We start from the raw sequence: 14,461 nt of genomic DNA on the forward strand, positions 1-14,461 counted from the left end.
CATTAGTTGAATGTCGCTGTATGGTAGAAGAATGCACTGAGTATCTTTCAAAGTTCATTTGCATTGGTGCGAAGGAGGTCCCCAGCGCTAGTGGGTACGTGACACCTCGCGTCCACTGTAGCGCAGCTGGCCGCCGAGTGCCCTCAGCTCCGAGGCGGCCCTGTGGTGGCGCCCCAGCCCAGAGGAGGTGCCGGGAGGGTTCGAGCCCCGACCGGCGGCGCTCGTGCGCCGTCGCCCGCGACGTCGGCGTCGTCGGCGCCGGCGGCGGGCGGCGCGCACTGCCCGGCGCGTCTCGGAGTGGGCCGGATCGGTTCGGTCCGGGAGAGGAGAGGAGAGGCGAGGAGCAGCGGCCAGAGCTCGGCACGGATCAGCACGCCCCCGGATGGCGCCCAAAATAACGCGAGCGCTCGCCAGAGTGCCGCTAGGCACCAGTGCTCGCCGCGGCCTCGCCATGAAACCCTACGCCTTCGTCACCATCAACAAGCAGTATGGGTGAGTTGCGCGCACCGCGGCAGCTGCACCGGGCTGGGAGGTCGCGGCGATACGTTTTTTGGCCTCGGTGCGCCGGGCCCCCCTGTAATACAAAGCGCTGGCGCCGCTCGCCGCGATCCCCTCCCACGTCGATGAGAGGGCGGCCAGCAGGCACCAGGCCACACGACAGCCGCTAATACCATCGCTTACTGTCGCCTCGCTACCGGGGGACACGTGCTCGTATTACAAAATCCGACGATAAAAACGGCAGCTCCGATTCCACCGCAGTGTGCCTTCGTCGGTGCTGGTTACTCGTGCTCAGAGCAAAGCACTACACGCTGGATGACTTCTATAACAGCGGTTTCATTTCGTGAATGGTGTTGCGTGTTTGACAATATTTTGATACAAACAAGTCGGCAGTTTAGAGAGCGAGTGATTATGTACTCAAAATTCAAATTTTGTGAGGTGTAATAACATGAGCGTGGTGTACGCTTATGCAGATGCGTATGCTCGATGCTCTGCGAAGTAATCATCGAGTATAGAGGTAGAATATACCTTTCCCTTGATGTCCTGACTTTCTGTGACATTTCCCAACGTTTTTGGCACAAGCTCCAAAGCAAATTTTACCAAGAATATTATTTCGCTTATTTTCTGCATTATGAAACTTTGTCAAAACTATGCTGGTGCAGAATGAGATTTTCATTCTGCAGCGGAGTGTGCGCTGATATGAAACTTCCTGGCAGATTAAAACTGTGTGCCGGACCGAGACTCGAACGGGCAAGTGGTCTACCAACTGAGCTACCCAAGCAGGACTCACGCCCCCTCCTCACAGCTTTACGCCTGCCAGTACCGCGTCCCGAGTTCTAGTCTCGGTCCGGCACACAGTTTTAATCTGCCAGGAAGTTTTATGCTGGTGCAGTGTAAAAGAAAATACTGCATCTTCGTGGGCAAAACGGGAGTCCCCTTCCTTACTAGAGGTTTTCGAAAAGTTTCTATATGTTTGTTTAGAAACAATCTATAATTTAACTGAAAATATTGTCCATAAACTACACCCCACGATTCGTTACTCACTACAAACGGAACAACTTACGGGCGTCCACAAATGTGAACATCCGTCTTCAGTACAAGATGTAATGGCCAACCTTAGACAGACACACAAAAAAGAGTAGTAGTGAGACAGTAAGATACGTTTCTTCACTTGTGCAGACCCAGCATCCGTAGCTGCTGTACAAATACTTTATTGCCTGTATTCTATGTCTATGAACTTGCTGTAATGAACTGCTTCGTCCTCGTACCCGTTTCATCTTTTATGTAATAAAATATTCGTCAGTGGTTCCAATATCCTGGAAACTTTCACAAACTGCAATTTAGAAGTAGCGTTTATGGTACATGAATAATCATATACTTTATGAGGTTTAAACATTGGTGTTTCAAATAACTGACAGGTACGAACTGCACATAATTTTAAGCAGTTTAGATGACATAGCAGAAGCCTAATAAGATTCAAAGCAGAGGTTTCGTTATCACTTTTACGAGAATTCTCTCCTATCCATTTTCAAGTTATACTTCGCGATTGAATTTCCTCGCCAACCTAGTCGTATATCTTTTATAAATTACTTTATATTCAAGTGTTTTAGTAGCGTTATATTTCCGTCAAGAATGCTAGCTAGCTTGGCTCTAATTTGAGGGCCAACGTTTTATTTTAGATAGCGGCTGGTTCGTGTGCCATTCTCTTAAACTTAGACTTAAAATAATTGTGGGTTGACGTGTGTATATTCATAGCGTATAGCTATAGCTTATACATAAAATCTTGGACAAATATAATGCGCGATATGTGACGCGTTCGCTCAAAAACAGTTGTGATTGTAATGATTGGTTACGAGATATGTTCACATTACGTTAGAAGGATCATACGAACATCCTTTCATCTGGCCCATCAGAGAAGAAAAGAATAAATGATATGATTTGGTAGATTTTGACACGAGGGAATCACGTGGCACACACCAAGGCTGAAACTGAACTGTTATCCAAGAGATTTATGTAACGTGGAATGTTAGTCTTCTTTATAATGATTCCTCCAATCCAAACTTAATGACAATCGTAACCAATGATGAGTTTTGAAGGTTCTTTTCGTAGTTTCGAACATTTTATATTGAAGAACGTCTACGACCTTCTACAAATTAAAAAATGTAACGTACAATGGGCAAAACCTGTATTCGGCGTAATTACATTTTTGTAAGTGAAATGCTGCTCTTATCAAGTTCTGTAATCGATTACATCCCTTTCAATTCAGTAGAAGTACTCAAAAAATATTGTTATTGCTTGATTTGTTTATGAGCTTCTCCGAACCCTCTTGTTAGTCTTCCTATTTACCGTAATGAACTTTTAGAATTTACGTGTTCAATATGTCGTCAGCGTGGGTCATTATGTTCTTCTGAGTTAAATACATTGATACACGTTTTACATGTGTTGTACATAAAGATATAAAAAACTAAAAACAACCCACAGATCAATCCATCCCTGGCAGAGACCAGCCGTCTGTCGAAGTAATTCGTTCAATATTTTGCGCCCCCCTCCCCTTTTCGTCTTTACTGTTTCTAATTTATGCATGCCTATGGAACCTCAGATGCCAAAAAAATCCTATAAAACTTTCATTGAACTTGAGAAAGTGAAGGCTGTAATGATTTTCTCAGGAGAATAAGATTTGATACATTCGCTGTTTTACCATCATACGTCCATTCGGATGAAAACACGCATGGATCAAACAATTCAGCGTACAGTAGCTCTTGTGTAAACTGCCCGGATTTCTTTGCTGCTCGACGTCATTGCAGTGAAGTATTGGGTTGGTATACTTCTTGCTGAGTGTGGTTCTGAAATTTGAATGGGGGTGGAGATCGGGGGGGGGGGGAGGGAGTGGGAGGGGCAGGGGGAGAAGGGAGTGGAGGAGGGCAGCATATGATGTAAACGTCTGCGAACAGAAATACACTTTGTTTTAGTCAGTCAAGAGAGACAACTGTTATGCTGTAATGTTAAGGTTATTTTACGCGCACAAGTAGCGTGGCTTCGTGTAGTACTAATGTAAGAATGTCTGCTGATGGAATTGTGAGGCGTGAGCTGTGTTAGGACTATGCGAGTTCCATGCTGTTCTATATAACTGCACTTCGTGATTCTAGACGGTTTCAGTGTCATTTCATACAAAACATATATGACGTTTCAGCCAATGTTGGCGAATATCTGCAGTGGTTCTGTTTGTATTTACAAATGAAAATAATGTAGAAGTCAGCTGCAAGAATGAAAATAACGGTTAAGAAGACTTTTATAGCGCTGCTCAGTGCGGACTCTTTTTATAAAATGACGTCAATGAGGCTGTGAATAAGTTTATCCAACCATGTAGCAAGCTTCATAAATTGCAGCTATCCATACTCGAGCATTACGCTAATGTTTCATGCCTTCCGTTGCTATAAAGCGACTGGAAGACGACACGCTTTCGTTCTACTCTGTAGTGGTTTCAGCAGCCTGTACACGGTAATTCATATACACGAAAGTTTCAAACATACTCACTATATTATTTTAGTGTTTAGAGAAACGCTATTAAATCTAAACCTGCTTCATTGCACTTTTACCAGCTTTGTTCCGTATCCTGACAATGAGCATTCACATGGTGCCATTCCAAATCTTGAATTGGTTACGATAATGAGATATTTAGCTTTTCTCTGTCTCATTTGGCAGCAGTTAACCTGTTTTATGATAAGGCCATTCAGTTTGCATATAGCTGTCATAATACTTCCATGTTGCTCCTTCCGAGACAGCAAAGATTATCTACACTCCAGTAGACTACACTCGTTCCACTGTTCAGTGATCTAGGAATAATTTTCTGTCTGCATTATATGACGTCAGTTCTTACTCCACTGTTCTGTTTTCATCTCTTGACAAACGGTATAACAATTAACTGGTTAAGAAAGCGCTCATAGTGATATTACACTGAAATAAAACGGTCATATGGCGTTCGTGGCCGGGCGTCCCCACATGTGGAAGTCTGCCCGCTGAGTTGCAAGTCTTTTCAGTTGACGCCAGACTGGGCAACTTGCGTGTCAATGGTGATCAAACGATAATGAAGACAATACAACATCCATTCTGCGAGCGGAAAAAAATCTCCGAAAACACACATGCATCAAACAATTCAGCGTACAGGAGCTCTAGTATAAACTGCCTTGCTTTCTTTGCTGTTCGATGTGATTGCGACTGCAGCGAAGTATTGGGTTGGTACTTCTTGCTGAGTGTGGTTCTGAAATTTGAATAGAATAGTGAGGGGGGCGGGGCTGCTGCATGACAGTCATACGCGCTGACACTTCTCGTTTTCCTTAATCTCATTGTGTCTGTAATTGATCGTTGTATTTGTTCGGGCGGACATCCTGTGACACTTGTTTAAGGTCGTCGTTGAAATATTAACTCAGTTCTCTTTCATTACTGAGAGCAGCTAACCCTCTCACCGAACACGCTGAGCTACCGTGCCGGCAACACTCAGCTAAGAGGGCAGGTGATATTACAATCATCGTCATAAACAGAGCTGCGCCTAGAAAGACAAGGCCAGTTGCAATTATTGTTGGCAGGCGGGTAGATGGTACTACACATATGGGATTTATTACACTTTCAACTTTGAAGGACCAGTGTTTATTGCGCTACATGGCCACAAAATGTACATGTTATAATGTCGGACCCCCATAATTGTGGATATAAGTGTCCAGATACCGCAGCAGGGAGTTGTACAGGTCTCGGATACAGTCCTGTCGTAATCCATCCCATACCGCGTGCACCTGAGCGCACAGTTCCAACAGACAGGTGTGTAGGATTTGGGGTCGTGATGGCACGCTCCATGGCACCCCACACGTTCTCTGTCGGGGAGAGATCGGGAGATGTGGCTGGCCGTGGCAGGGTATCCACATCTAGGCGGGCACGGAAGGGGGCAGCAGTATGAGAAAGAGCATTGTCCTGCTGAAATAGGGCGTGATTAAGAGAGTTCACGAACGGCAGAGCCACTGGTTGCACCGTACTGTTGTGACAGAGTCCGTTAGGAATACTAACGGTGGACGAGCACCATAGAATGTCGTTTCCTATACCGCCATGCAAGGCTGACGGAACGTGTGGTGGGACCACAAACCGCTCTTCGTGGCGGTCTCTACTGTCTCTTGAGGCATGGACGGTAGCCGTCGCCACCAAATCAGAAGCAGGACTCGTCACTAAAGCTGACTCGCTGCCAGCCTACAGCGCCTGATGTCGGTCGTTGTCGACACCAGGCGAGTAGGGAGCGATGCTGCTGTGGTGTGAGTGTCAGGCGTAGTAACGATCGGTTCCCAGCAAGTCTTGCTTCATGCAACAGTCTGCCAATAATACTAGCACTTAACGGGATGTAGCATAGAAGGCAGAACGACGCGCTCCATGGGCCCTATCGTTGCCGCTGGATCTGTTCGCGCGTGGCTAACAATCTATGGGTTCTCCCACCTTGTGGTGCATATCGGACACTCGGATTCTACACGTTGTACATGCTTGCTGCCTGTATTCATTGCCGCCAAGAGCGGGCAATAATGGTGCCCATACCACCGCATGGCGCTCCCACAGCCCCACGATGCGGCCGCTCTCGAACTCGTCTAGCTGGGCAACTCGCTGCAATTGTCGCTTGGGCACAGTGCACTTTCAGGTGATGCTCTAGTGACGATACGCTGTATCGTACAGGCCGTTTGGGATCTCTCTCTTATATCAATCGATGCAGACGTTATTATGCCCTACCTACACTCCTCTTTCGCAGTGGATCGGTCGACTTGAAATACAGATCAGGAGACAGCACCGGTTCTAGTGAGTTGTTAAAGCATTTTTTTAAATATATTGAATAAGGTATGGATTTCATGATGATTTTATTTGACGGTGGCAGCTGGTAGATTATGATGTTATGTTGTGGCCACGTAGCGCAATAAACATTGGTCCTTCGAAATTGAAAATGTAATAAATTCTAAATCCTCCGCCTATTTTAATGACTTCTTCAATCATCATGTTTCACGTTCCCCAAGTTACTGCACACTTCAGATGTGCACAGGATGGCTGCTTGCCTCAACGCAGACACTTTATAAGACGAAAATTTATGAGCTGCGCTATTTTTCAGTCATATAGAGACATCAGAAAACTCGATAACACTCTAGCTATGTCCTCCGATTCCAAAGTTAGCGGACGATCTTTCTCGGATACAACAATTTGCTAGAGGAGTACACAATACCCAATTAAAAAGTCTGTTCTGTACACGTTAACAAATGATTTGCTAACAAATGTACTGGAAACAGTAGGCAGTAGTAAATTTTGTAACTGCTTCTTCAAGTACAGATATCCACATTGGACAAAAGTCAGTAGCCCACAAATTTGTTACTTGAGGTATTTGAATTTTTAAATAGTTGACATTTTTTCCCTCTTGTTCATTCGAAACATTGCCAACGTCCACTTACGGTTATTAAGTTACACGTCCTTTCCCCGCAACATTTAGTCTCTTATTTGCCTTTCCAGCCCTCCCCTTTCTCTCCTTCTTAACATAAACATTAAAAAAAATTACTTTTTGCCCAAATATTGAGAACAAACATTTACTCTGATTTTACACTCTAACCTACTGACTGACTGACAACAAACATTTACTCTGATTTTACACTACAACATACTTGTTTGTGACAACAGGTTTTTTGAGAGAAACAAAAGTGTCCTTTAGTTCACGATAATAAATAAAGCTCAAACGTTACGTTAGTGCTTCAAATCGTACTTCCAATGTTAACAAAGAAGTCTTTTAATTGACTAGTCTGCTTCAAACCAACGTATTATCCATTTGCTGTTGTCATTCTACCAGCTATCCAAACGATCACCTTGAGAACGTTTTATCGCCAGTTTGTCACCACGTGAACTGGATAATACATGATACTTAGGAGGACATTAAGGTATATGATATTCAGTTAGGAAGTTGAAGCATACTATGCAAGTCTCTTTTCCCGCAATTAGTATTATCATGAGTCACTAGTTCACTTCTGGAAGAACTGACTTCCTTCACATGACATATCAAGTTGTTCTCTTGCTTGCTCTCACTCTGCCTTGAGTACAATACTCTTTCACTGTTGCTCACGTCGGCTATGTACTCTCTGTAATGTACTACTGCGACGGTACACTAATTACAGTGAGACGTTGCTGTCGCATCACGTGTTTCCGCAATTTCTACAATAAACAAAGATCAGCTTCGTGGAAGCTGTTCCATGAAGAACCTCTGTCTTAAAAACGGCAAGTAAGAAGCGATGGCAATAGTAACAGCTTTCACGTGAGAATGGAATACACCGAAATTAAACCCTGATGATAGTCATTCCATTAACTATTGAGGAAATAACTTTGCATTATTCATATGTCGCTACCAGGACAGGCGTGACATGCCGGACACTACCAACAGCTACTTGTGCTACTGACCTCGCCGGCGCGGCGGTGGATTTTCTCTCTCCATATTTTTTTTTTATTATAAAAGGACAAAAGTTCCCACACGACTATGCACAAATGATTAGAGAGACTAGCTGAGTAGAGCAACGAGGAGAATTTCGATACTAAAACTAAACCTGACGATACAGATGTTTCTGACTATTGTACCACGCTATTATTTATTACACTTTCAACTTTGAAGGACAGTTTGTTTATTGCGCTACATGGTCACAAAATGTACGTGTAATAATGTCGGACCCCCATAGTTGTGAATACAAGAGTCCAGACATCGCAACGTGGAGTTACTAATTAATTCGACAACTATTGGACATGTACAAGTCTTGAGTATGAGTAAGAGGTACTAACTGCTATTATTCACTGATTGTGGTCCTGTTGTTAGACAAACTAGGAGCACGTTGTTGTTTTCACATAATTAAATGTATTGTTCGGATCGCTGGATAGAAAAGAATTAGAAAGACGGGGAGCTGTGTACATTGAAGGACCTCTGAGGCTCCAAGATAAGAATCATGGAGAAAAGAAACTAGTGACCACAAGAATGGCAGATAGAGAGTTAGGATTTTCTGATAGTGAGAATGAACAACATAATGGTAATTTGACACTGTGGAAGCCGCAGACGTTTGATTTCAAGTGACACTAGATAACGCTTAATCACAAAATCCTAATGCTCCTTGGCAATGTCTGTAAAATGTAGTTACAAAATTTATGAAACAGAGAGTCGCATTAAAAAAGAGAGAGAGAGAGAGAGAGAGAGAACAGTGACAAAACAAGAGCCAAAGAGTTAATATAGGACATCGTCAGTTGCTCCTGGTTTCTGTACATGCTTGGTAGCGACTTGGCATCCGTTTCAAGGTAGAAAATAAATACCATTCATTGACGTTTTGTTTCTATATACAAACAGTTCTATTTTTATCTTTCTTTAATTGCAATAGATTTGGAAGCCAGAAACCTTCATATTCAGGTACATAATTCGGGAATCAATGTACAGCACATTCGATGTATAGTATATATCATATGAAAATGATACAGCTCATCCATTCCACATTTCTTCCATCTAAAAGAACGAAAACACTGAAACAGATAGGACAATTGAGCTGTGATGTTTTTAAACTGCATCACTACCTCAACTATAAAATCATTAGTAGCTTATTTTATATCGGGTCTATTGACAGTCGTTCTCGTTCCAGAAAAACAGCTGCACAGAAATAAGGAACAGTGTTTGTTGCGGCAGCCGGTTTATAATTACCCTCCTACACGAGATCTAAAATTTACATCCACAGACGAATCAAACAGTCCATGCATTAGGTATGTTCGCTTTCGACGAATCATCATAGTAGCATTATACGGAAGTTATTTATGAAAACATGTCTACACTAATGCTACAAATGAAAAAATAGGCCCATATTTATAGTACATATCTTTGTTAGAAGTATACCTCGTACCGCTAACGAAAAAAATTCCTGTGGTAGTTGGTATTAGAGCTGCACCATTTTTAGACTGAAGTCAGCTGATAAGCATACTTGCTTAAAGGAAGTCCCTCTAACTAAGGGCTCACCTTCAGAGGACGTCATGTTCCCGAGTAGAGAAGGAATTAACATATTTCATCAAAATATAATAGGTATTAGAGATAAAGTTAGTGAACTGCTTATAGATGGCTCAAATGGCTCTGAACACTATGGGACTTAACATCTGAGGTCATCAGTGCCCTAGAACTTAGAACTACTTAAACCTAACGAACCTAACGACATCACACACATACATGCCCTAGGCAGGATTCGAACCTGCGACCGTAGCAGTCGCGCGGTTCCGGACTGCAGCGCCTAGAACCGTTAGGCCACCGCGACCGGCAACTGCTTATAGATGTTGACTCTGAATTATTGATATATCAGAGCACCACTTAAATAATTTGACAATTGAGAGGCTTCCTTTACCGGGATACAGATTAGCTGGCTGCTTTTCAAGGAGTTCTTTGCGGGGTGGGGAAGTATCTATGTAGGTAAAAAAACAGTATCCCATTTGAGTACATAGACGTATCATCTCACTGCACTAAACAGATATTGGAATATTGTGCAGGGGTAGTTGAATTTAGTGAAACTAAATTACTAGTTGTTGTTCTTTATAGAGACCCTAACCCTGACTTCAAAGAATTTCTGCTCAAGCTAGAGAGGGTTCTTGATTCACTTTATAAGAAGTACCGGAAATTAGCTACATGTGGTGACTTCAATATAAATTTTGTATATGATGATGCAAGAAAAAGGAAGTTGATAGATCTTATAAATTCATATGATCTGATGCAGACTGTGTTTTTTCCAACTAGGGTTCAGGGGAGCATTAGCACAGCCATAGACAATATTTTTATTCATTCTTCATTACTAGATAGGCATTCTGTTAGTAAAAAGTTGAATGGCCTTTCAGACCATGATGCACAAATTTTAACACTAAAAGGCTTTAGGACTCAAACAAATGTCAAATTTAATTACAAACTATGTAGGAAAGTTAATCCAACAGCAATAGAGAGTTTTTTTAAACCTTGTCAAGGAACAAGAGTGGCAGGATGTTTATAGTGCCAATAACATAGATGATAAATACAATGCTTTCCTTAACACAATTCTCATGCTATTTGAGAGGTGCTTTCCATTTTAACGTTCTAAACGGGGAGGTAGCGTGGGTGGGCTGACTAGTGGGATAAGGATATCATGTAGAACAAAGTGGGAATTATATCAAAATGTTATAAGTAGTCACAATCAAGCTACAGACGCCTATTACAAACAGTACCGTAAAGTGCTTAAAAATGTCATTAGCAGGACAAAGAGTATGTGGTATGCAAATATAATACCTAATTCACAGGATAAAATTAAAAACCATTTGGTCAATTGTGAAGGAAGTGTGTTGTCAGCAGCAAAAGGTCGACGATATAAAGTCAGTTCGTAGTAAAAAGATTTATGTTACTGATAAATCAGATATATGTACAGTATTTAGCAATCATTTTCTGAACATTGCTGGTGAATTAAATAAAAATTTAGTTTCTACTGGGAATCATACAATTCTCTTGACAAACGGCTTTCCGAGATTGTTGACTGAAATACTCCTCTGTGATACAGATAAGAGGGAAATTGAGTAAATAATTAAATCACTGAAGACTAAGGACTCTCATGGTTATGATGGAGTGCCTAGCAGAATATTAAAGTACTGTGCTGCACATGTTAGCCCTGTATTTAGCCATATTTGTAATTTTTCCTTTAGGTATGGTCAGTTTCCTGAACGATTAAAGTATTCAGTAGTAAATCCGCTTTATAAAGAGGGAGAAAGGGATAATGACAATTTTAGGCCTATTTCTATGCCATCAGTGTTTGCAAAAGTTATTGAAAAGACTGTGTGTGTAAGGATAATTGATCATTTTATATCACACGATTTGATATCAAATGCACAGTTCGGCTTTAGAAGTCATTTAACAACTGAAAATAATATTTTCTCTTTTCTCTGTGAGGTACTAGATGGGTTAAACAAAATGTTTCGAACGCTAGGCATATTTTGTTTATTTAACCAAGGCCATAGATTGTGTCGATCGCAAAATATTGCTCCAGAAGTAGGACCATTACGGAATACGGGGAGTAGCTCACAATTGGTTCACCTCTTACTTCAGGAACAGATAGCAAAAAGCCATTATTCACAGGGTTGAGAATGGCTGTGATGTAGGGTCTGAGTGGGGTACAGTCAGGTGGGGGTGCCCCAGGGATCAGTGTAGGGGCCACTTCTGTTCCTTATTTATATAAATGATGCGCCCTCTAGTGTTATGGGTAGCTCTAAAATATTTCTGTTCGGTGATGACACTAGCTTGATAGTAAAGGATGTTGGGTGCAAAACTGGCTCGGTTTCAAATAATGCAATTCATGACCTAAGTTCATGGCTTGTAGAAAATAAAGTAACGCTAAATCACAGTAAGACTCAGTTTTTACAGTTTCTAACATACAATCCAACAAAACCTGACGTTTTAATGTCACAGAATGGGCATATGATTAGTGAAACTGAACAGTTCAAATTTCTAGGAGTTCAGATAGACAATGAGCTGTCATCGAAAGCCCACGTTCAGGGTCTTGTTCAAAGACTTAATGTTGCCATTTTTACTATTCTGAAGTGAGTGATCTTTCGATACGAAAATTTGTCTACTTTGCTTATTTTCATTCGCTTATCTGGTATGGTGTTATATTTTGTGTTAACTCTTCCCATTCTAAAAGGATATTTTTGGCTCAGAAACGGGTGGTTCTGGCAATTAGTGGTGTAATTTCACGAACCCCTTGCCGACTCCTGTTCACGAGTCTGGGTATTTTCACATTGGCCTCTCAGTACATATATTCCTTACCGTCATTTCTTGTTAACAATATTAGCTTATTCCCAAGAATAATCAGCTTTCACTCAGTTAATACTCGGCAGAAATCAAATGTGCATTTGGTTCGGACTTTCTTAACTCTTGTGCAGAAAGGTGTGCAGTATACTGCTGCACCCATTTTCAATAATCTACCATTCGAATTAAGAAATCTTAGCAGTATTCCACACGCTTTCAAATCGAAACTGAAGAGTTTTCTCATGAGTCACTCCTTTTATTCTGTCAAGGAGTTTCTTGAAAAATAAAGTTTATTCTTGTTGTATTGTTGATTGCGATTACTTAAAATTATGGATTGACTTTTTTCTGGTTCATAAACATTTTATTTTTATCTGTTATTACTTTTATGTTTTAATTTCATGTACTGACTCGTTCCATGACCTTGGATATTTGCTCCTCAATTTGGTCCTACGGAACTTGACGTGTAAATGAATAAAAATAAAATACGTGTAGCTCCGTACGTCCATCGTGATTAATGTTCGTGTCAGGACTTCGCCACCGTCGAACTAAGATCTTGCCACGAACTTCATCTCCTTGTACAAGTAGACCATCTCTCCAGACAAATGTGCAGTGAATTTAATACACTAAAGTGAAACAGAATTCATCTGCCAAATCCATCTCCCTACATTCACTCTAAGTTGCTGCATTACAAGGGACATTTCATAAATAATGCACATTAATATTTTTTGTATACACGTTTATTTTTTTGCTTTTCTGATTGTTTTTCAGTATCACTTTTCAGTCCTTTAATATCGTTTCCCTGAACGTGTCGGAAGCTCCATTATGACACCCATAACATCACTTCTGCTCATCTGTCGAATGGCTCAGGTAACGGTGGTAGAAATCTCGTCCAGAGAAAGATAACGATGTCCAAGCATAGGATTTTTCGAATTACGGGAACAAGTTGAAATCTGGTGGATTCATGTTCGGGTTGTATGGAGGATGCGGCAACACTTCCCATCCGTATTCGCGCAGTATTTAGGCTACAACACTGCCGATTGCGGGAAAGCATTGTTGTGAAGAATGCGTGCCCAGCCTCGAGCAACTGATGTCGGGTTTTGTACATTTTTCTCTGCGGGCCTTGCACGAAGTTCGAATAATACACAGCTGTGACACGTGCCCCACATGTGACTATCTGTCATGATGATTCCTTGATGATCAAAAGCAAAAATCATCATTTGTTTGAGTTTTGATTAATTGTGTCGACATTTTTTGGATGTGGAGAATCTGAAGCTCTCCAGCCATTTGACTCTGATTCCAACTCCGGTTCAAAGTGTCTAATCCACGTTTCATCAATAGCAACAACGCGACACAAGAGTCCTTGACCTTCGCGGTCGAATCGTTGTTTGAGCAAGGTTGCAATGTCCAGGCGTTTCTGCTTCTCTTCAGCAGCTAAACAGTATGGGACCCAACTCGGTGAAATTTTCCCCTCTTCAAAGCAGTTGTCAAAATAAAGAATATTGATGTTGGGGGAATTCACGTGGCTTCAGAGAGTTCTCCAGGAGCATCTACCACAAGTTTCACTCTCCGTTCATCTATTGACTTTTTTGGCCTTCCGGGTCTTGGATTATGCCATACGGCCACAACGAAAACGATTAACCCAAAGTTAAACTGTACAAAGATCCACTGTAAACTCTTCACAGACTTCACTTAATTTGGATTCCTGTCAGGTTTTTGCCGCGTAAAGTTTCGATTTTAATGTACGACCTCTGGTCTTCAACAATCTCAGTACCCGAGAATCCCTGCAGGGACCATGTCCACCTCTCGCCAATTTTTTTTAGGGTATAGAGCAGAAAAAAAGACACGAGCTTCTTCGTCAGGCTCCCAATAACACCTGACGTAATTTTCACTCTTGTTTCACCAAAGAATCCACAGCAATACCAACGTGAGCATTATTTACGAAATGTCCTTCGTACCTCTCAACGTACTCGTGTTTATACTGGTGTCAGGAGAATACGCTGTGCAGAACACCTGTGCACAGAACATCTGCTTCCAGCCTCTGGTAGACAATCTGTTAGGATACGTTAATTGCAGAGGTGACGTTAAGTACTGCAGATAATTGTCTTGCAGACGTTGTTGGTTTCCGTCATGAAATTAAGGGCAGGC

At 41.8% G+C, this 14,461-nt stretch overlaps 1 protein-coding gene across 1 annotated transcript in view; it reads left to right on the forward strand.

Annotated features, from left to right (window-relative positions):
• Positions 1-236: 236 nt before the first annotated feature.
• LOC126319790 (aquaporin-11) overlaps positions 237-14,461 on the forward strand; it is a 259,549-nt gene continuing 245,324 nt past the window's right edge. The window contains exon 1 of the mRNA XM_049993521.1: positions 237-492. Coding sequence (XP_049849478.1) covers positions 383-492 — 110 coding nt within the window. The 5' untranslated portion in view covers positions 237-382. The remainder of the gene's footprint in view (positions 493-14,461) is intronic.

This window comes from Schistocerca gregaria, chromosome 2, assembly GCF_023897955.1.
Source record: "Schistocerca gregaria isolate iqSchGreg1 chromosome 2, iqSchGreg1.2, whole genome shotgun sequence".
NCBI lineage: Eukaryota > Metazoa > Arthropoda > Insecta > Orthoptera > Acrididae > Schistocerca > Schistocerca gregaria.